The sequence below is a fragment of the Rhododendron vialii genome, chromosome 13a, assembly GCF_030253575.1.
Source record: "Rhododendron vialii isolate Sample 1 chromosome 13a, ASM3025357v1".
In the NCBI taxonomy this organism is placed as follows: Eukaryota; Viridiplantae; Streptophyta; class Magnoliopsida; order Ericales; family Ericaceae; genus Rhododendron; species Rhododendron vialii.
The window spans coordinates 8,689,665-8,709,057 of record NC_080569.1 but is presented as its reverse complement, the minus strand read 5'-3'; the positions used below and the strand labels follow the sequence as shown (position 1 = coordinate 8,709,057).

Sequence of the window (19,393 nt, the reverse complement as noted above, 5' to 3'; positions counted from 1 at the left end):
ATGAAAAAACGTGGCAAATTGTTTTTTAAAAACAGGGGTATATTAGACTAAATAGGGTTATTATATCCTTACTAATAGGTTAGTGGACTTAGGGGGTTTTAAAATTTAGAAGTGGACTTAGTGGGTTAGGAAAGTGCTATAATGGACTTATGAAAAATTCTCCCTAAAAATAAACGGATCCCCACAATTCAATCTGAAGTGCTTCAGAAGAACCATTCTAACTCAAACGAAGATCGTTTTCAAGAAAGCTATGCAGAGTACAAAAAAAAATCTCTGAGATCCGGGCCATTTTGCATCTAATTTTGTTTCACACTTTTGAAAACAGAGACGAAATTTCTAGTCTATTTGTAATTCATGTTTTCTGTTGGATATTCTCCCTCAGACCAAACCCAATAAATTTGAATAATTCTGAACACGGACGTCGATTTGTATGAGCTTTCCGGTGATTACTGTTTGCTTACCCATATTTTCAAAAACCAGAGCCTCATCCTTGCCCCCAACCTGCCAGAAAAATTTGTCCTTACGACCATGAAATTGGCCGTTTCGTGTGCACTGATTCTAATTTTCGATCACCGTGGTTATAAAATTGGTAAGATGAGGGTGGTGTGGCTCAGGTTTGGGCTTTTGAAGGCGATGGGTAAGAGGGGAGAGGAGAGAGAATGGAAAGGGAAGAGAGGTTTCTTTCAAATTGGGGAAAGAGAAAGATTAATTGTCATTTTGAAAAAGAAAGAAAGGTGCCAGTAAAGAATGACGACTGTGTGAAAAGAAAGCACGACACTCAGAACATGAGACATCACCCATACAAGAAATAATAATTTTTTATTGCTTTTATCCGGTGCATATTAGCACCTGTTAGCAGGACCCTACATATATTTTTGTGTACTTTTGTCAATCCATTATGTAAAGGTAAATGATATTGGCAATTCAAAAATTGATACAGGCACTTCAAAATTAGTTTAATTCCAAAGTGACTTTCTTTTGTTTTTTGGAATGCCTGCATCAATTTTTGGAGTGTCAATATCATTTTCCTATGTAAACGATAAGCACATTAGAGGATAAAAAAAGCATATATTTTTGTGTTTTTTTTTATACATTTTAATACACATTCACATTTACTTTTTTTTTTGTAACCGAGAAATAACCCTGCAGCGAGCCACTATTGGACCCGACTGCGCAATCCAAACATCGAGAGAGACTAGCACACAACCTATTGCCATGGCCCCCCCACTTAAACCATGGTTTGTCTCTAGGGGGAATCGTACCCTGCTATGTTGCAAGTACAGGTTTACCATTACCATGTTGACAACTCATGGATAGATTCACACACTCACAATTGTCAACTCATTGGGCTGATTTTAGAATTTTTCATGTTAATTTAATGTTGCACCCATTAAGGACACACATGGAATATTAATCAGAACCACGTTTTCTTTTTCAGATGTCCTTTTGTGTGTTTGACCAGTTGAACTATTGGCCTTGTTCAGTTTGAGTTTCGAGAGAGGTTTTCAAGAGTACGAGTAAAAAGAGATCGATAGAGAAAATTTGTTAAAAACCGTGTTTAGGGGTTCTGAGACCCCAAAATAAACAAGGTCTAGTGTCTCAAGTGCATTAACTTTCGGAAATTGAAAAAAAGTTTAGCCTTGTTGATGCTACAGAGCAGCCATCTTTAGAGCATCCCCAATGGGGGATGGAAAGCAGTTGCTATACTTAAAATACAACCGGATGCAAAAAAAAAACCCCCCTCCAATGGGGATGTAAAATGAAACAAATCAGGTGGTAAAATGGCAGAGATGGATATTTCCATCCCCATTTGACTACAGTTATAATGGTAGCTCATCACCTCAACTGATTCTACCAGAACTTTGGACAGCCGGAATTATCTGATTTCGTCGGAAAGAAGCTGGAATTTACAAGAACACGCCGGAATCCACAAGAACACGCCGGAAGGTTGCCGGAAACTGATTTCCTAGAGGGGTTGGATCGTGTCGCCGTCCGAAATGAACGTCGGGTTCACGACCAGCGTCACCATGAATGTACTGAACCGAACCCTCGCAGTCGCTGTCCCAAGCCCTCCGTTTTGCAAAATTGAGAATCTTAACCTTGCAAAATCAAGACCCATTTATGAACCCGCCTTGGTTACTAAAAGAAGAGAAGTAGAAGGTGAAGGTGAAGGAATTGGTGGTGGATTTTGGGTACGAACCGGGGGGGGTCTGGTTCTCGGTTCTGTTGAGAGAGAGAGGGAGAGAGAGAGAGAGGAAAAAAAAAAAGAAAGAGTAAAGTTGAATGGTTGTAATCTCAGCCAACGTTGGCTATTTTGATCCAACCGTTGCCTTTTTTCTTTCTTTTTTTGATTGAGATCCGACCGTTGGCTGACCCATTGGCAACGGTCAATTTTTTTTTTTACCTATAAATGTGTATGTTTTCAATAGGAATTTATACAACAAAAATTTTCTTCATTCTCCACAAACACCCTCCAATAAAAAATAGTGTATCAATTATGGTAGAGGGAAGTTGTAGTGCGAGAGGAAAATCGTTCAACTCCGATCAAGATGAAGCAATTTGTAATACTTACTTGTGCGTTAATCAAGATCCGATTGTCGGTACCAACCAACCACGATCTAAATTTTTTTTTCAGAATAATTTTTTTTAAAGTTCTCGATTACCGAATACCAAAATTATTTTTCAACAGAAGTAGTACTTGAATTAGAGTGAAAAAAGTTGGAGAAAATTAAGGAGTATCGATCCATTTTTACATCTCACCATTGAAGAGAGATAGATTTTATTTTACATCCAATTAATTATTTTTTTCATCTAAAATAACTATTCATCTGGTGTGAAAATACATTCCCTTTGCGATGCTCTTACAGTGCCTTTCATTTCAAGGGAAGCTTCTTGTTGGGTTCTGAGTGTCAAAAAGTTAGAAAAAGTTTAAAAGAGTCGAAAAGTCTGCGGTTCCTGATCCCAAAATTCTGATCGGATTTTAACGCCCCGTCAGGCATATTCTGGTCACTGGACGGTCGATCTGAGCCGTTCAAAAACTCTAAAAAAAAAAACGAGTAAGCCTTGCGAGAATCAATGTGTGTAGATACTCGATCCAAACACTCAATGTAAAAAAAAAGTAGGTGGTAGTCATTGATTGATACACATTTGACAGCGAAGTCTATATGTGGGTCGCTCTCATAATCACGTGCCTCTGAAATTTCAAGCTCACAAAACCACATTCAACAGAATGGGAAAGGATATTTCAAGTCGAAGATCAAAGAGGAAATGACACGTTTCTTTAAGCTGCCGAGGTCTTGATGGACGATGCATTTTGATTTTGGTGGTATCTGAGGCATGATTTGTTCTGTACTTGCTCCCGTCTTGGATTTTTGGTGAAATTCGGAAACTGGTTCCACGTCGAGGTTTTTGGTATTCGAGGTTATTCAAATTGGATTCCTCCTTTCATCTTGAGCATCTTGTTAGTTTTGTTTATGTATTCTGGGCCCAGACTGTGCATAGATAATGAGAAATTTTGTCAATCCTTACCTTGGTTTTATCGGTTTGTCTGCTGTTGATTAGGGCTGCTTAACTCACTGTACTAATAAGGCCCAATCTTCCTCTAATTTTTGGTGAATATTATAGCCTCTTTTGTAGTTCGTTCATCTAGTCAAGCTTTGTATTCTGGAGTTTCAAAATTCAGTTATTAACCTGCAAATTATTCTATTACAGGTTGATATCTTGAATTTGGATTTTAATCCAAAGTTTGTCTTCCAAAGTTGCTTGCAGAAGTCTGTTTTAGCTTATTTGGTTCATACTGTTTCCAAAGAGTTTCAACTCAACGGAACCTCTTTACTCTTTTGGTTATCATATCATGGACTTTCCCTTTAGTTCTAATGTCAAGGATTTGTCCGAGAGAGTCGAAAGAGATCCTGCACAAGAAAATGAGCTATGCAGTTCTGTTCTAAGGTACATAAACCAGGTTTTAATGGAAGACGATGATTTGGAAAACAAGGCCTTCATGATCCAGGACTCCACTCTTGATGCTGCTGAGAAATCTTTATCTGAAATACTCATCCAGAAATACCCTTCCTTTCCAAATCAACATCTTCCCAACGAGGATACAAGCAGTAGCTCAGATGATAGCATCACTAACAGTTTCAGTAATTGCACTAACAGCCGTATCAATGCTTACAACTCAGCCGAATCTGCCCAAATTAGCAATCTCCACAAGTATAATCCTTCTTTTAATGGTAACTTCCAAACCAATCCGAAATCATTCTTCCCTCCTACCTTTCGTGATACTGTGCCTGATTTAGCAATTGGAGACGGTGGCATTCTTGATGTTGAGAAAAACAGATTGACCCTTCAGCTTTGTAAGTCGAAGGAAAGGATTTTGGAAGTGGTGGAAAAGGATGAAGGGGATTTCCAAGAGAGTTTGGTTAGGGGAAGGAAAAGTCTTCACCGAGAGGGGAGTGATTTAGAAGATGAAATGAGAAGCAACAAGCATTTCGCGGACTGTCCTCATGAATCTTTTTTGCGTGAGATGTTTGCCAAGGTATCGATGTCATGCGATGGTAATGAGGCAAACGAGGAGAATATGGAATCACAGCAAAATGAGAGTGCAAAAGGGTCTAATGTCGTGTTGGCCTGCACTAGAAAAGGGGCTGCCAAAAGGGAAGCAGTAGATATGAGGAGTCTCCTGATACAATGTATGGAATCTGTGGCAAATAATGATCACAGAAGAGCAAATAGTCTATTGAAGCAGATAAGATCTCGTTCTTCTCCTTCGGGCGACGGATCCCAAAGGTTGGCACATTACTTTTCTAACAGCCTCGAGGCACGCTTGTTGGGCACTGGAAGCCTACAAAACAAAGTCCTTTCTGGCGTTTCGGCCATCAGTTTGTCGAATGCTGATGTGTTGAAAGCTCATAAGCTCTGCCTTTCGTCGTTCCCCTTCATGGAAACATCATATTTCTTTTCAGCCCAATCGATCATGGACCTAGCTCAGAAAGCAGATGCTATTCACATTATTCATTTTGGTATTGTTTATGGGCTTCATTGGCCTCCCCTTATTCAGCGACTCTCGACAAGGCCTGGTGGCCCCCCTAAGCTTCGGATCACAGGAATCGACCTTCCTGTAGTGGGTTTCCGGCTCGGTTCTAGGGTGAAGGAAACAGGACGGCGGTTAGCAAATTATTGCAAGAGGTTTAGTGTTCCTTTCCAGTACAATGGGTTTGAACAAAATTGGGAAACTGTTAGTGTTGAGGAGTTGGGAATTGAGAAAGGTGAGGTGCTTGTTGTCAACTGTTCGTTTCAGCTGATGTACCTACTCGACGACACACTAATGGAGCACAGTCCGCGCGATGCTGTTCTGAGCTTATTCAGGAGGATTAATCCGGATATGTTCATCCATTCGATAGTCAATGCAGCTTATAATTCCCCATTTTTCATCTCACGGTTCCGTGAGGCTTTATTCCACTACTCTGCATTGTTTGACATGTTTGAGGCCAATGTGCCGCGCGAAAATGAGGAGAGGATGTTGTTTGAGAGGGAAATTTTGGGGAATGAGATTCTGGGTATCATCGCGTGCGAAGGATTGGAGAGAGTTCGAAGGCCAGAGACATACAAACAGTGGCAAATTCGGACTCAGCGGGCCAGGTTCAAGCAACTTCCCCTGAGCCAAGGTATCATGAAGACAGTGAAAGCTAAGGTGAAAAACTGCTACCATAAGGATTTTTTTGTTGACGAGGCTAGTAATTGGTTGTTAGAGGGATGGAGGGGGAGAGTCTTTTATGCTCTCTCCTGTTGGAAACCTACCTAGGAGTTCTTCAATTTTGCTTGACATTTCTTAGTAGAAAGGGGATGATTGGTTTTTTTATGTACATTTTATGTTTATCAGCCAGTATTTATGTTTAAAAAAGATAATTTTCAGCATGGAATATTAGTTGAAATTTCGCACTGCACATCAACCTGCGGCACCCCATCTTGAAATATACAATTATACCAATAGACTCCTATTAAACATTGTCACTCCCGAACTTAAATCATGGCTCCTTCACTGAACGTGCCTACACAAAATACTATTGAAAAGAGACTAAGACAAGTTCAAACTAAAAGGTAAGTAGAAAAGAAACTTTTTTATCATTTTAGGAAGATCAGGTTATTTTTCCATAAATCACAGACAAAAAGGTAGCTCAGTGTGAACTGCTCAACTTTGGTTCCCAGACAAACAATACTCATTTTCTCTTTCCTCGCTTTTGATTGACAGTTTGAGTATATTATCATCAAAGAAGAATTCTAGTAAACAAAAGGGATAAAAGAACTATGAATATTTCTTAAAAAATCATGATGGATAGCATGCTATCATGGAGAAGGATCTCGTGCAATGATCTTTTATGTGATTTTCATGTAATGTAAAATAGGACTTATTACAGTTCCCTATTAAACTATTTGAACCAAATCAAAAAATAAATAAAATATCCAAGCTACCCATTCCACAATCTAAAGGCATAAATTATCCATGAAAATAAATCAACTTAATCGGACAATGATTAAGCTTAAGCGAATCAGGTTTATGTTTAGAGCAATGAATGGTTAGAATTTGACCAAACGTTGCTCTTAAGATAAATCTTCTTTCAAATGAACACTAATGTCTGATCCATCTAATTGTTTACATGGATGACTTACGAATGAATACCTACAACATGAATGAATTGGATCATTAAACTTTATCGTGGTGAATTTCATTTTGCATCGCATGAGAATTAGACGATATATTGTCATCCGAGTATGAGTTGTCGTGCCATAATTCGTGATTGAGTAGATAATTAATTAAAGGAAAAAAATCGTCCTAGAAGCCCTACAAACTTATGATTTCATACTGCCCTCCTCCGCTACTTGTGTTTCCGTCCGTGACTCCGTGTACTACTTTTTATACCGGTAATGCCCTTTTGTTGTTGTTATATCCATTATATCTATCTATCAATATATATATATATATACATATATATATATACACACACAGCGGTGAATTTTGGGACGAAACCCTAACCACTCCGTCCTCGCGAGAATGTCGACACCTCCGGCTACCAGACCTGCGAAAATCTCGCGTGTACATCCCGAGATTGGCGTCGTTGATATTAATCGACCATATCCATCTGTAACGGCACCCCTCTTTCGAATTTGGGGCTCCAGGATTTTCCTAAAACCCTAAACGGTAGAAACCCATTCCAGTCGGAGAACACAATCCAGTCCGTCGTCCATTGTAGAGAATTCCGGCGGATAACAACGGCGAATGCATTCCCCCGTCCTTTCTGGATGGGGATTTTTTCGGAAAACTTCGAGACGCCACAAATCAATCGAGTCCTTCATGATTGAAGCCACTGCCGGAGAAGAAGGGGACGAAACCGACATGGCCAGAATTCGTAAGTCTGAAACCCCCTTTTATTCTTCGGATATTTTGTTTTTCGGTTTCCCGGTTGGACCTAGGTTACTCGTAAAAAAGTTATCTGTGTTCCCATTGTGCTAAGTTTGTTGCTGTGTGTCGCAATAAGGCGTGTTTCAGTGGGGGTAATCGGCTGGTTTGCATGATTAAGTGAGATTGATGCTGATATTCATCAATTCATGATTTCGTTATGTCTTGATTTTTGGAAAAAATGTTCATGTGTTTTGGTTGGTTGCGCGTCATGAAGTTGTTTTCCTAAAAAAATAGATTCCTCAATTGTGAGGGTTACATTCCATGATTTCAATGCTGTTATTGTTTGATTATGTCATGGTTTTTATATCGCTTTGAAGCTAGATTAGCAACGGTCACGAAACGTTGGAATTGTCCTGGTAAATTAATCATGCAACGCTGATCATGATAGTACCTTTTGTGATGGTAATTTAGCCATGTTCTGGGAAATACAAAGATCAATAATGAAAGTGTTTTTTGTTGTCTGGTTAGCCGACTTGGCAAATTTAAAAAATTGCAGAAATGTGGTCAACTTATTATGTTAAATTCACCAATGACAGTTTTGATGCTAACTAATCCGTGTTGCATGAAATTAACTTGCGAACCAGAATTCCTTGTCAAGTGATGCATGTTGCTGGTAAATTTTTCATACTAAATTGCCCACGACCAATTCTCTTGAAAGTGGCCAAATATTTGATTGGCCAAAATTTAATGGTAAGTATTTCATTAAACATGGTTACTTTATCATGTCTGGTTGGCAAACTTGATCAATTCTTGCAAAATATTGTCCACTTTTTTTTTTTGATCTGCAGAAATATTGTCCACTTGACCATGGAAAATTAGCCAATACCATTTTTGTTTCAAATTATTCCATGATTACTCAATTTTTCATTGGTGTGTGGTCATGAAACGTTCATGAACAATCATGAAATTTAATCCACTTTTTCTGATTGAGTGTGGTAATCGGGTGGATGGCATGTTTCAGTGAGATTGATGCCGGTTTTCATAAAATTTCATGATTTTGTGTTCTAATTATGTCAGGTTTTTGATGCCATCAAACAAGTTTTTTCATGATCAGAGTTCCATGGTTAAACTACCATGATTTTTGGGAAATATGTTAACCGCATTTTTTATTCTTCGGATCAATTGTATGGTTTAGACTGTTGGAGCTAGGTTACAAGTATAAAACTGATGTGTTTGTGCCCATTGCATTACTTTTGTTGCTATGTGCCGCTATATGGCATGGTTGTCATTAACTTTATTCTCAGCTAGCACTAGTTTCTTATTTGAATCTTCTCATGCACTCTAGTGGATGGGAACTGATTTCAGATTGTGATGAAGCTTGTTGTATATCTGCTCCTCGCCATTGCCATTCTCATAGTTTTCAAGCATTTTGTTGTTGCCATAGCTATTCTAGTTAGGTTTGGATGTTCAAATCGCTGTGTAGTTCTTTTAGGGAAGCAAAAGAAAAGAGGCAAAAATAACGAGAGTAATACTATTTGCCTTTTTACGTGGTTCATAAAATGCTAGAAGGTGAGACTAAAAATGATCTCTTTCTTTTTCTGGTATAGTTTTCTAAACAAGAACCTTCTGGTTGCAATATAGTTTTTGAAATTATATTTTCGGGAATATTTTGCCTGTGTATCCTATCTCTCAAAACATTTCTGCTAAAAAATAAATACAACAGGATGATAATGAATATTTTTTAATTTCAAACTATTTGAGACAATTTTAGAGCCGTAAGCAAATACTCATAGAAGCTACGGACGGGGTATGCCAAAACCCACAGCATCTGCAGCAAACTTCTTTGAATGAACAAAGTCAAATAAGCCGGCTTGCAAAAGGAAGGAAAATGAAAAAAGCAATAGATGATTAGACTTTGAGAGTGACCGAGGACCCATGACAAAAAGAGGAGGTGTATGACCTGATCTGGAACAACCCAGAAAATTCTCTTAATGTTAATATAATGTTGCACCCATTAAGGATACACAGGGAATATTAATCAGAACCCCGTTTTCTTTTTCGGATGTCCTTTTCTGTGTTTGACAGGTTCCCTGTTCAGTTTGACTTTCGAGGGAGGTTTTCAAGAGTTTGAGTGGAGAGAGATCGATAAAGAAAATTTGTTGAAGACCGTGCCCAGGGGTTCTAAGACCCCAAAACGAACAAGGTCTTGGTGTCTTAAGTGCACCAACTTTCGGAAATTGAAAAAACGTTTAGCCCTGTTGATGCTACAGAGCAGCCATCTTGACAGTGCCCTTAATTTCTAGAGAAGCTTCTTGTTGGGTTCTGATCAAAAAGTTAGAAAAAGTTGAAAAGATTCGGTGGTAGTCATTGATTGATACACATTTGACAGCAAAGTCAATATGTGGGTCGCTCTCATAATCACGTGCCTCTGAAATTTCAAGCTCACGAAACCACATTCACCAGAATGTGAAAGGATATTTGAAGCCGAAGATCAAAGCTGAAATGGCAGGTTTCTTTAAGCTGCAGAGGCCTTGATGGACGATGCATTTTGATTTTGGTGGTATCTGAGGTATGATTTGTTCTTTACTTGCTCCTGTCTTGGATTTTTGGTGAAATTCGGAAACCAGTTCCACGTCAAGGTTCTTGGTATTCGAGGTGTTTCAAATTGGATTCCTCCTTTCATCTTGAACATCTTGTTAGTTTTGTTTAAATATTCTGGGCCCAGACTGTGCTTAGATAATGAGAAATTTTGTCAATCCTTACCTTGGTTTTATTGGTTTGTCTGCTGTTGATTAGGGCTGCTTAACTCACTATACTAATAAGGCCCAATCTTCCTCTAATTTTTGGTGAATATTATAGCCTCTTTTGTAGTTCGTTCATCTAGTCAAGCTTTGTATTCTGGAGTTTCAAAATTCAGTTATTAACCTGCAAATTATTCTATTACAGGTTGATATCTTGAATTTGGATTTTAATCCAAAGTTTGTCTTCCAAAGGTGCTTGCAGAAGTTCGTTTTAGCTTATTTGGTTCATACTGTTTCCAAAGAGTTTCAACTCAACGATACCTCTTTACTCTTTAGGTTATCATACCATGGACTTTCCCTTTAGTTCTAATGTCAAGGATTTGTCCGAGAGCACGGACACAGATTCTGCACAAGAAAATGAGCTATGCAGTTCTGTTCTAAGGTACATAAACCAGGTTTTAATGGAAGACGATGATTCGGAAAACAAGCACTTCATGATCCAGGACTCCACTGTTGATGCTGCTGCGAAATCTTTATCTGAAATACTCAATCAGAAATGCCCTTCCTTTCCAAATCAACATCTTCCCCATGAGGATACAAGCAGTAGCTCAGATGATAGCATCACTAACAGTTTCAGTAATTGCACTAACAGCCTTATCAATGCTTACAACTCAGCCGAATCTGCCCGAATTAGCAATCTCCACAAGTATAATCCTTTTAACGGTAACTTCCAAACCAATCCAAAATCATTCTTCCCTCCTACCTTTTGTGATACTGTGCCTGATTTAGTAATTGGAGATGGTGGAATTCTTGATGTTGAGAAAAACAGATTGACCCTTCAGCTTCGTAAATCTAAGGAAAGGAATTTGGAGGTGGTGGAAAAGGATGAAGGGGATTTCCAAGAGAGTTTGGTTAGGGGAAGGGAAAGTCTTCACCGAGAGGAGAGTGATTTAGAAGATGAAATGAGAAGCAACAAGCATTTCGCGGACTGTCCTCACGAATCTGTTTTGAGTGAGATGTTTGCCAAGGTATCAATGTCGTACGATGGTAACGAGGCAAACGGGGAGAATATGGAATCACAGCAAAATGAGAGTGCAAAAGGGTCTAATGTCAAGTTCGCCTACACTAGAAAAGGGGCTACCAAAAGGGAAGCAGTAGATATGAGGAGTCTCCTGATACAATGTATGGAATCTGTGGCAAATAATGATCACAGAAGAGCAAATAGTCTATTGAAGCAGATAAGATCTCGTTCTTCTCCTTCGGGCGATGGATCCCAAAGGTTGGCATATTACTTTTTCAACAGCCTCAAGGCACGCTTGTTGGGCACTGGAAGCCTGACCAAAGTCCTTTCCGCCATCAGTTTGTCGAATGCTGATGTGTTGAAAGCTCATAAGCTCGGCCTTTCGTCATTCCCCTTCATGGAAACATCATATTTCTTTTCAGCCCAATCGATCATGGACCTAGCTCAGAACGCAGATGCTATTCACATTATTCATTTTGGTATTGTTTATGGGCTTCAATGGCCTCCACTTATTCAGCAACTCTCGACAAGGCCTGGTGGCCCCCCTAAGCTTCGGATCACAGGAATCGACCTTCCTGTAGTGGGTTTCTGGCCCGGTTCTAGGATGAAGGAAACAGGACGGCGGTTAGCAAATTATTGCAAGAGGTTTAGTGTTCCTTTCCAGTTCAATGGGTTTGAACAAAATTGGGAAACTGTTAGTGTTGAGGATTTGGGAATTGAGAAAGGTGAGGTGCTTATTGTCAACTGTGCGTTTCAGCTGATGTACCTACTTGACGACACGCTTATGGAGCACAGTCCACGCGATGCTGTTCTGAGCTTATTCAGGAGGATTAATCCGGATATGTTCATCCATTCGATAGTCAATGCGGCTTATAATTCCCCATTTTTCATCTCCCGGTTCCGCGAGGCTTTATTCCACTACTCTGCATTGTTTGACATGTTTGAGGCCAATGTGCCGCGCGAAAATGAGGAGAGGATGTTGTTTGAGAGGGAAATTTGGGGGAATGAGATTCTGTGTATCATCGCCTGCGAAGGATTGGAGAGAGTTCGAAGGCCAGAGACATACAAACGGTGGCAAATTCGGACTCAGCGGGCCGGGTTCAGGCAACTTCCCCTGAGCCAAGGTATCATGAAGACAGTGAAAGCTAAGGTGAAAAACTGCTACCATAAGGATTTTTTTGTTGATGAGGCTAGTAATTGGTTGTTAGAGGGATGGAGGGGGAGAGTCTTATATGCTCTCTCCTGTTGGAAACCTACCTAGGAGTTCTTCAATTTTGCTTGACATTTCTTAGTAGAAAGGGGATGATTGGTTTTTGTATGTACATTTTATGTTCTCAACCAGTAATTATGTTTTTGTGATTGGCTTTTTGTCTGTAATTTATGGAAAAATAACCTGATCTTCGTAACATGATAAAAAAAAGAGAGTTGCTTTTCTAATTTTTAGTTTGAACTTGTCTTCCTCTCTTTTTGATACTTCCTCCGTCTTTAAATAAGTGTCCGGCGCGCAAAACTAGGCTTCACAAAACATGCATATTTTTTATTAAAAAATTTAATTTTTTTTTCACATTTTAATAGAACTCATTGCTATCTATTGATTTGTGAAAAAAAATTAATTTTTTTAACGAAACAAATGCTTCTTTTTTAAGGCTTAGCTTTGCGCACCGGATACTTATTTAGAGACGGAGGGAGTAGTATATTTTGGGTAGGTAGGTACCGTAGGTTCAGTGAAGAAGCCCTGGTTTAAGGTCGGGGGTGGCAAAGTGTGACGGAGTCTACTGGTATTGTTGTATATTTTAAGAACGGGGGTGCCGCAGGTTGATGTGCAGTGTGAAATTTCAACTACTATTCCACGCTGAAAATTATCTCCATTGAACTGGTAGCTCAGTGTGAAATCCTTTTCTCTTCAAAATGAAAAGAAAAGAAAAAGGGTACGTACCCTCTGTTGTCAACTGCTCAACTTTGGTTCCCAGACAATACTCTATTAGTAGTATTTTCACTTTCATCGCTTTTGATTGATAGTTTGAGTATATAATCATCAAAGAAGAATTCTAGTAAACAATAGGGAAAAAAAAAGAAAAGAAATGTGAATATTTCTTAAAAAAATCATGGTGGATGGGTAGAGCATGCTATCATGAGGAAGGATCTCGTGCAATGATCTTTTATGTGATTTTCATATAACGTAGAATGAGACTCATTACAATCTCCTATTGAACTATCCAAACTACTCATTTCAAAACCTAAAGGCATAAATTATCCATGAAAACAAATCAACTTGATTGGACAACGATTAAGCTTAAATGAACACTAATGTCCGATCCATATAATTGTTTGCATGGATGACTTGCGTATGAATACTTATAAAATGAATGAATTGGATCATTAAATGTTATCGTGGTGAATTTCATTTTGCATCGAATGAGAATTAGACGATATATTGTCATCCGAGTATGAGTTGTCATGCCATAATTCGCAATTCGGTAGATAATTAATTAAATAAGTATCCATAGGATAGTAGGATCACTTAAAAATCTTGGGAGGGGCGAGTCTTCTACGCCACCCTCCATTCAAGGGAGATAGGTTACCTGACTTTCCTCAGTCGATATGATTACAGATTGAAGCATCCCAAATTTAAATTTAATTAGAAATCTGGTACAGTACATAAAAATGATCCATAAAACAGTCCAGAAAAGAAAATTGGACAGATAAGATTCACATCCTATCATTTTTGTATGATTATACTAGATGCATGGTGACGTGCCAAGCACGTCTGTCATGCCCGTTGTGGAGATCTCTTTCTGGTTCTTCCTAATATTATGCATGTACTTGATCAGAGCAGAAGTTACATGCATTAGTTTGACCAAGTGTTTTATCATAGAAAAGTTACATGTAGAAGTCATAGTTTAGATATGTTCCTGTCTTTGGTGGCGTTCAGGAGATTATGGAAGCTGACTACTTGTTCTTGTTGGGGCTGTTGGAAGTTTCTTCAGTTGCTGGAGTGTGTTTTGTTGGGCTGCTGTTTGCTAGGGTGTTGATTGCTAGGGTGGAGGTTGAGCTGCTTGGTTTGTGCTCTCCCTTTTTGCTCTTCTTATCTGGAGGTAGAGCGAGAAGTTCTTCTGAACGGTTTGCTGCTTCTGAACATGTGTATCCAAGTTACCACACCAAAAGAAGCAAGAGCAAGAGGTGTAGATCCCTGAATGCAGTTAGCTAATGCTATACCGAGCCCGATACCAATGAATTTGCTCACCATTCCCTGAGCTTCACCTTTTGCAATTACCTGCCAATTACAGTCTCTTTTCAGAAGATAAATGCAAGGTGATTTGATAAGGAGATACACAAAAGCATTATTGACAAAGTAAGCAGTAGCAAGGGACATACTTCCTGACCATCAAAACGAAATACATGATGTCTATCGGGATAAGAGGCTTTCAAGCTTTTGCAACATTGATACTTTGTAATATATGTAATCCATGTTATAAGTACCAAGTGGAAACTAATATTACCTCCGCAAAATTCCTCTGAGCTGCAAAGCCCACAAAGAAACAACTCCTAGTAGCTGCCTGTTGACAGAAGAGTTAGATCCCACACAATGTAGAGTACTTGGGAAAAATTGATGGCCAACCTAACACCCCCTCTATCCAACATACTAAAACACTACCGTGCATATAGGCATATATGCATGAAATTTTGAATCTTGAATCGTATTCCCGTGATAGTCAAGGAATAAGTGTTCAACAATACATAGCTGCCAAGTCAAGAGGAACATTCCATCACAAAAAACTCAAGGAATTCATACATGCAAGAAGAGAGTCAAAGTATGTAACAAAACCCAACATTTGTGTAGGGCATGCATGACAAGAGAAACAATACAATAAGCCACTTTATGAAAAGTCTTCTAAACGACCTTTTTTCATTTTTTGTTTCCTAGTGATGGTACTTACAGGCATTAGAAGATGAGACGAAAACAAAACGACATGATTCTCGTACCACAATTGACCAATAGGATCAAAATTTTCTTACTCACCTGGATTAGTGCAGCGGCTGAACATCCAGCGCCAGCAGCAGCACCAATTGGAACGAAGAGATGGGGAAATGCTGGAGTTAAAATCTCCATTCTAAATGTAGCATTTTCCAATAAATCTGCAAATAATCTCCAGCCCTTGGGATTTACATCAAAGTGCCGACCAAACTTTGATAATAGAATTTTGCTAAGATAGTTTAGGTACCACCAAGCAGAAGAATACTAAATTGAACTTGGTAGAATGTTGGTTTTAGGAGCTGAAATGAATCGATGAGGTGAGCCATGGGCTCCAAATTCAAACTAAAAATAAAGATATGCATGGACCAGTCTTCAAAGGTCCCTAGACTGGTCTTCGGAGGTCCTAATGTTTCAGCTTCGACCAAGGGCAGACAGAAGCAACACTGAGTTAAATAAACTCAGAACACAATTTACATAGACTAAGTCAGTCACGAATCCTAAAGTAATTAAGTGAGTAAGTGAGTTCACAATGTCAATCATAGAAGCCTTACTACTTAGAATATTGGTAATTTCACCCTTGCGCCCATTCTTGATGTATAGCGTTGCAAGGACAGGGGAGAACAGCCCCACAAGCCTTTCATTTTGCCTCATAGTAAGATTCTAATTAGAAACCCCTCCACCTAAAACTTCAAAAATCACAGGAACAAAAAAAAGGCCCTATTCAATGCTTTGTTTCAATTGCATACACCTCCCATATACCTATCAAGCTAAGATACTGACCGATCAGCCTAGCAACGAAGCCCTTTGCCAATTGTAATCAGAAAGATTAGCATCACCCATCCTTCAAAAAGGTTTTTAACCAAACAACCCAAAACATTTAGACGATGACAAACTAATCAAATTAAGCCACACACTCCTAGTGCGAAGTCGGATCTTATTTAATAATTATTAACCAAGATCACAGGACTCTGGAAGCACCATAGTCAGAGTGTTTTTTGTCATTTGAAAGCCCCAATATGACATTCAGACCTCTAAATAAAAGCAATAGAATTATGAAATGTCAACATGCGTGTTGCATTTTAGGCATGCAAGGGGCATTTCCATTAGTACACATTCAGAATGGAATTACCAATTCTTCGGAAGATTATCCCATATATTCATTATAGTTTTACCCAGGTCACATTTGTTGTTTGATAGTTGGGGGAGTCAGAATTCAATCTACCAAATGTTGATTTTTCTCAATAATCCATTTCAAAGATTCTACCATAACACTTTCCCATAAATATGAAAATTTTAAACCAAAAAACAAAAAAAGATAAAGAAAGTTGTCTGGAATAACCTGGCTGGAGATGCGAAGAGGACCAAACACCGATAGAGCCTCGAAGGGATGAACTCAGCATGGCTTAATGAAAAGGGATGAGCTGTAAACAAAAAAATATTCTTGCTTAGAGATATCTCAAATTTGTAACCAAACTATTATAGCAGTCGATATGTCAACAAATTAAACCAAACGAACTGCAAATAAATAACCAAAAAGAATAGTCTATTCTAGCAGTCGATCGTTGAGTTTGTTTGTCGGGTAGCGGCTGGTTGTAGTGACTATTATTACTTTGTTTCCCATATAAGTCAACTAAGCGAAGTGTCTCCATGGTAGCTAAGGTGAAGTGAGAATTACCCAAATAGGTGATTCACACAAATGAAGAGCAAAAACCACTAACAATTTCGCAAAACAGGAAAACACCCACTATAACAAGTACTCTCTCCTGTAATTGCACTGGGTTGAGACGCCTTGCAAAGAAGAGGTTTGAGAGGGAGGGAGATGTTCTAAATTTGCTTAGCACATTGAAATTCATAACTTTTGTTCCCGCCTAATGGCCCGCAGGTAGACCTCTGTTGAATTGCATACTTATCAGCCGGCTGAACCTCATATTTATCAGGCCCTCCTAAAAACCAAGTAGTACTTGAAGGAAATGAAATGCTAGAGAACTCTATTGCCCAATAATCCACCATCGGTTATGTAGTAGAGTTAGGAAGTGGGAAAGTAGTAAACTGATGAGAATTGGGAAACCTAACTCTAATTTTCGTTGATCTGCTTGAAATTGCACCTTTTTGTAGAAGGAATATCAGTTTAACCTAATACCAGAACAGAAATACTACAAAGAAAGAACTCAAACACCATAAACACATATCAAAAAGAGAAACCAAGCGAAGACATGCAGAAGCTACTAAAAACCACAAACACCAAAATTAAAACAACGCCTTCACAAAAAATAAACTTTAAACTTGAGAAGCCCCAATTTATTTGAGTGGATCACCTGGCTGTCGATGGCCGCCGATCACAACATAACGATCTACAAAAAGCCAAGAACTCTGAAATTGGTCGCACCTCTGGTCTTATAATAAAGAAACCTTCTCTACGTGAGGAGAGACGTATGACGTGAATCTGGACCTTCGAGTAAAATTCCAAAACTGTACCCATCATCCCATCGCTTCCCATTTCTGGCAGGGATATTTTCTCCCTTTCGTCCTCCCTACCTCTGCAATTGCAGACCTATTAAAACAACCAACAGCTGAAAATAATCAAAAATCGAACCACAACCGCAAAATAACACCCAAAAGAAAGCAGTTAAATCTAAAAATATACATTTTTATTTCACCACTAATCAATTAAGCCTTGAACAATTTTAATTTCTTTCAATGTAGAGTCAACATGCACTAAGTCGGATACGAAGGAGAGTTTACCAAGCTATTGGTAAGATTCAATGAATGACTCCTTCCTTGAAAAAGTACAGGAGCCTGCAGAAATTTGGCAGAAATCGGTTACACTGGAGAGATGCGCTTAACATGACAAACATGCCTACTGATGAACATATCATGATTCAAAGGCCATAAGCAGAAGAATGTTAGCATGCATATAAAGTGCCAATGCAAGTCTGAAATAATGACTTCGACCACTCGATTGACCAATAATCGATTGAAAACATAAGAATCAGATTCAAAGATCCAATCAAAAACTCAACAAAAAGCCCTAATTATTGGGAAATAACAATGATTTACCAGCTTAGGGAATTATTTTAGAACCAAAGCGAAGTTGCCACCGGTTGGAGGAGTGAAAGACGATAATGACAAATGGCTCGGCCGACGATTCGAAAGAGTCTGTACCAGCAACACTACCTCTGATCGGATTTTCGTCGGCTACCTCCAACACCGCCTGAAACTCCGCTGGCTCTGATTCAAGGAGCACTGGCGTTGAGGATTTCATTCCAGAGAGAGAGAGAGAGCAATGGCGTGTAATTCGGTGGGAGAGAGAGAAGGGGATTTCTCTCTCAATTCTCCTGGTCCTGGTAACACCACAATAAAGCCACGTACACCACGGTAAAGCCACGTACACCACGGTAAAGCCACGTACGCCAAACAAAGGAAACGCAGAATTACAAAAACAACCCAATTGATTAACATTGCATGCCTTTCAATTGAGGGTCAAATTGGTCCAAATTGAGCAAATTATGGCTAGCGAAAAATTGGCCGAAACTCCGAAACTCAAGAGGAGGAGGATATATGGATACAGATCCAAAAGAAGATGGGACAAAACTGTGCCCTGGTGTAAAGCAAGTGCCGATTAAAAAAAATGGATTTAAGTACAACTGTGCTATTGACACAGACAATGCACACACACATTATGCACGGATTTTAATGCGGAACCCACTAAAGGTTCCACACAAAATGATCCGAGCAGTTTATAAATGTAAAACATTTTTTCAAAGGCTCCCGTTAAAAATCAGCTCAATCCGATACCTATAGGTGCTCAATCCAATTATCTAACTTTTTAGTATCGAGCATCTTCAACTATCGGATTGAGCTTATTTTTTACGAAAGCCTTTGAAAAAATATTTACATTAATGAATAACTGAAATCAGTTGTGTGGAACTCACAGTAAACCTCACATTAAAATCTGTGCAAAATCTGTGTTCATTGTCTACGTGAACAAACTTTTACTCAAGCGAATGGCAGAAAGTCTACACACACAGCAGATCTGTGCACAGATTGTGCACAGATTTTATTGTGGGGCCCACCACGGGTCCCACACAAATCATCTAAGCCGTTCATTAAATGTAAAACATTTTTTCAAATGTCTCCGTAAAAAATAAGCTCAATCCAATACCTATAGGTGCTCGATCCAACCATATAACTTTTCATTATCCGAAAATCTGAATGAAAAGTTAAATGGTTGGATGAAGCACCTATTGGTATCGGAT

At 38.9% G+C, this 19,393-nt stretch overlaps 3 protein-coding genes across 8 annotated transcripts; 2 read left to right on the top strand and 1 right to left on the bottom strand.

Moving 5' to 3' along the window:
• Positions 1 to 3,152: 3,152 nt before the first annotated feature.
• Positions 3,153 to 5,951, top strand: LOC131314706 (scarecrow-like protein 14). 2 transcript variants are annotated; one of them, XM_058343537.1, is made up of 2 exons: positions 3,153 to 3,611; positions 3,712 to 5,951. In XM_058343537.1, the coding sequence occupies exon 2, from the start codon at positions 3,854 to 3,856 to the stop codon at positions 5,801 to 5,803; it is 1,950 nt and encodes a 649-aa protein (XP_058199520.1). In that variant the 5' UTR covers positions 3,153 to 3,611; positions 3,712 to 3,853; the 3' UTR covers positions 5,804 to 5,951. The 2 variants fall into 2 exon arrangements, with proteins under 2 accessions (XP_058199520.1, XP_058199521.1); XM_058343538.1 differs by having other exon boundaries at positions 3,352 to 4,221; positions 4,252 to 5,951.
• A 1,053-nt stretch (positions 5,952 to 7,004) lies between these two features.
• On the top strand, positions 7,005 to 12,520 carry LOC131314702 (scarecrow-like protein 14). Of its 2 annotated transcripts, XM_058343530.1 has the most exons (4): positions 7,005 to 7,406; positions 9,485 to 9,968; positions 10,346 to 10,392; positions 10,477 to 12,520. In XM_058343530.1, exon 4 carries the CDS (start codon positions 10,488 to 10,490, stop codon positions 12,420 to 12,422), a length of 1,935 nt encoding a protein of 644 aa, XP_058199513.1. In that variant the 5' UTR covers positions 7,005 to 7,406; positions 9,485 to 9,968; positions 10,346 to 10,392; positions 10,477 to 10,487; the 3' UTR covers positions 12,423 to 12,520. The 2 variants fall into 2 exon arrangements, with proteins under 2 accessions (XP_058199513.1, XP_058199514.1); XM_058343531.1 differs by lacking the exon at positions 10,346 to 10,392.
• A 1,381-nt stretch (positions 12,521 to 13,901) lies between these two features.
• Positions 13,902 to 18,535, bottom strand: LOC131314701 (protein root UVB sensitive 1, chloroplastic-like). Of its 4 annotated transcripts, XM_058343528.1 has the most exons (6): positions 18,195 to 18,535; positions 16,477 to 17,933; positions 15,183 to 15,298; positions 14,662 to 14,718; positions 14,406 to 14,435; positions 13,902 to 14,292 (listed from the first exon to the last, which is right to left on the bottom strand). In XM_058343528.1, exons 2-6 carry the CDS (start codon positions 16,535 to 16,537, stop codon positions 14,197 to 14,199), a joined length of 360 nt encoding a protein of 119 aa, XP_058199511.1. In that variant the 5' UTR covers positions 16,538 to 17,933; positions 18,195 to 18,535; the 3' UTR covers positions 13,902 to 14,196. The 4 variants fall into 4 exon arrangements, with proteins under 4 accessions (XP_058199511.1, XP_058199509.1, XP_058199510.1 ...); XM_058343526.1 differs by having other exon boundaries at positions 13,902 to 14,435; XM_058343527.1 differs by having other exon boundaries at positions 13,902 to 14,435; positions 16,477 to 17,688.
• Between the last annotated feature and the right edge of the window lie 858 nt (positions 18,536 to 19,393).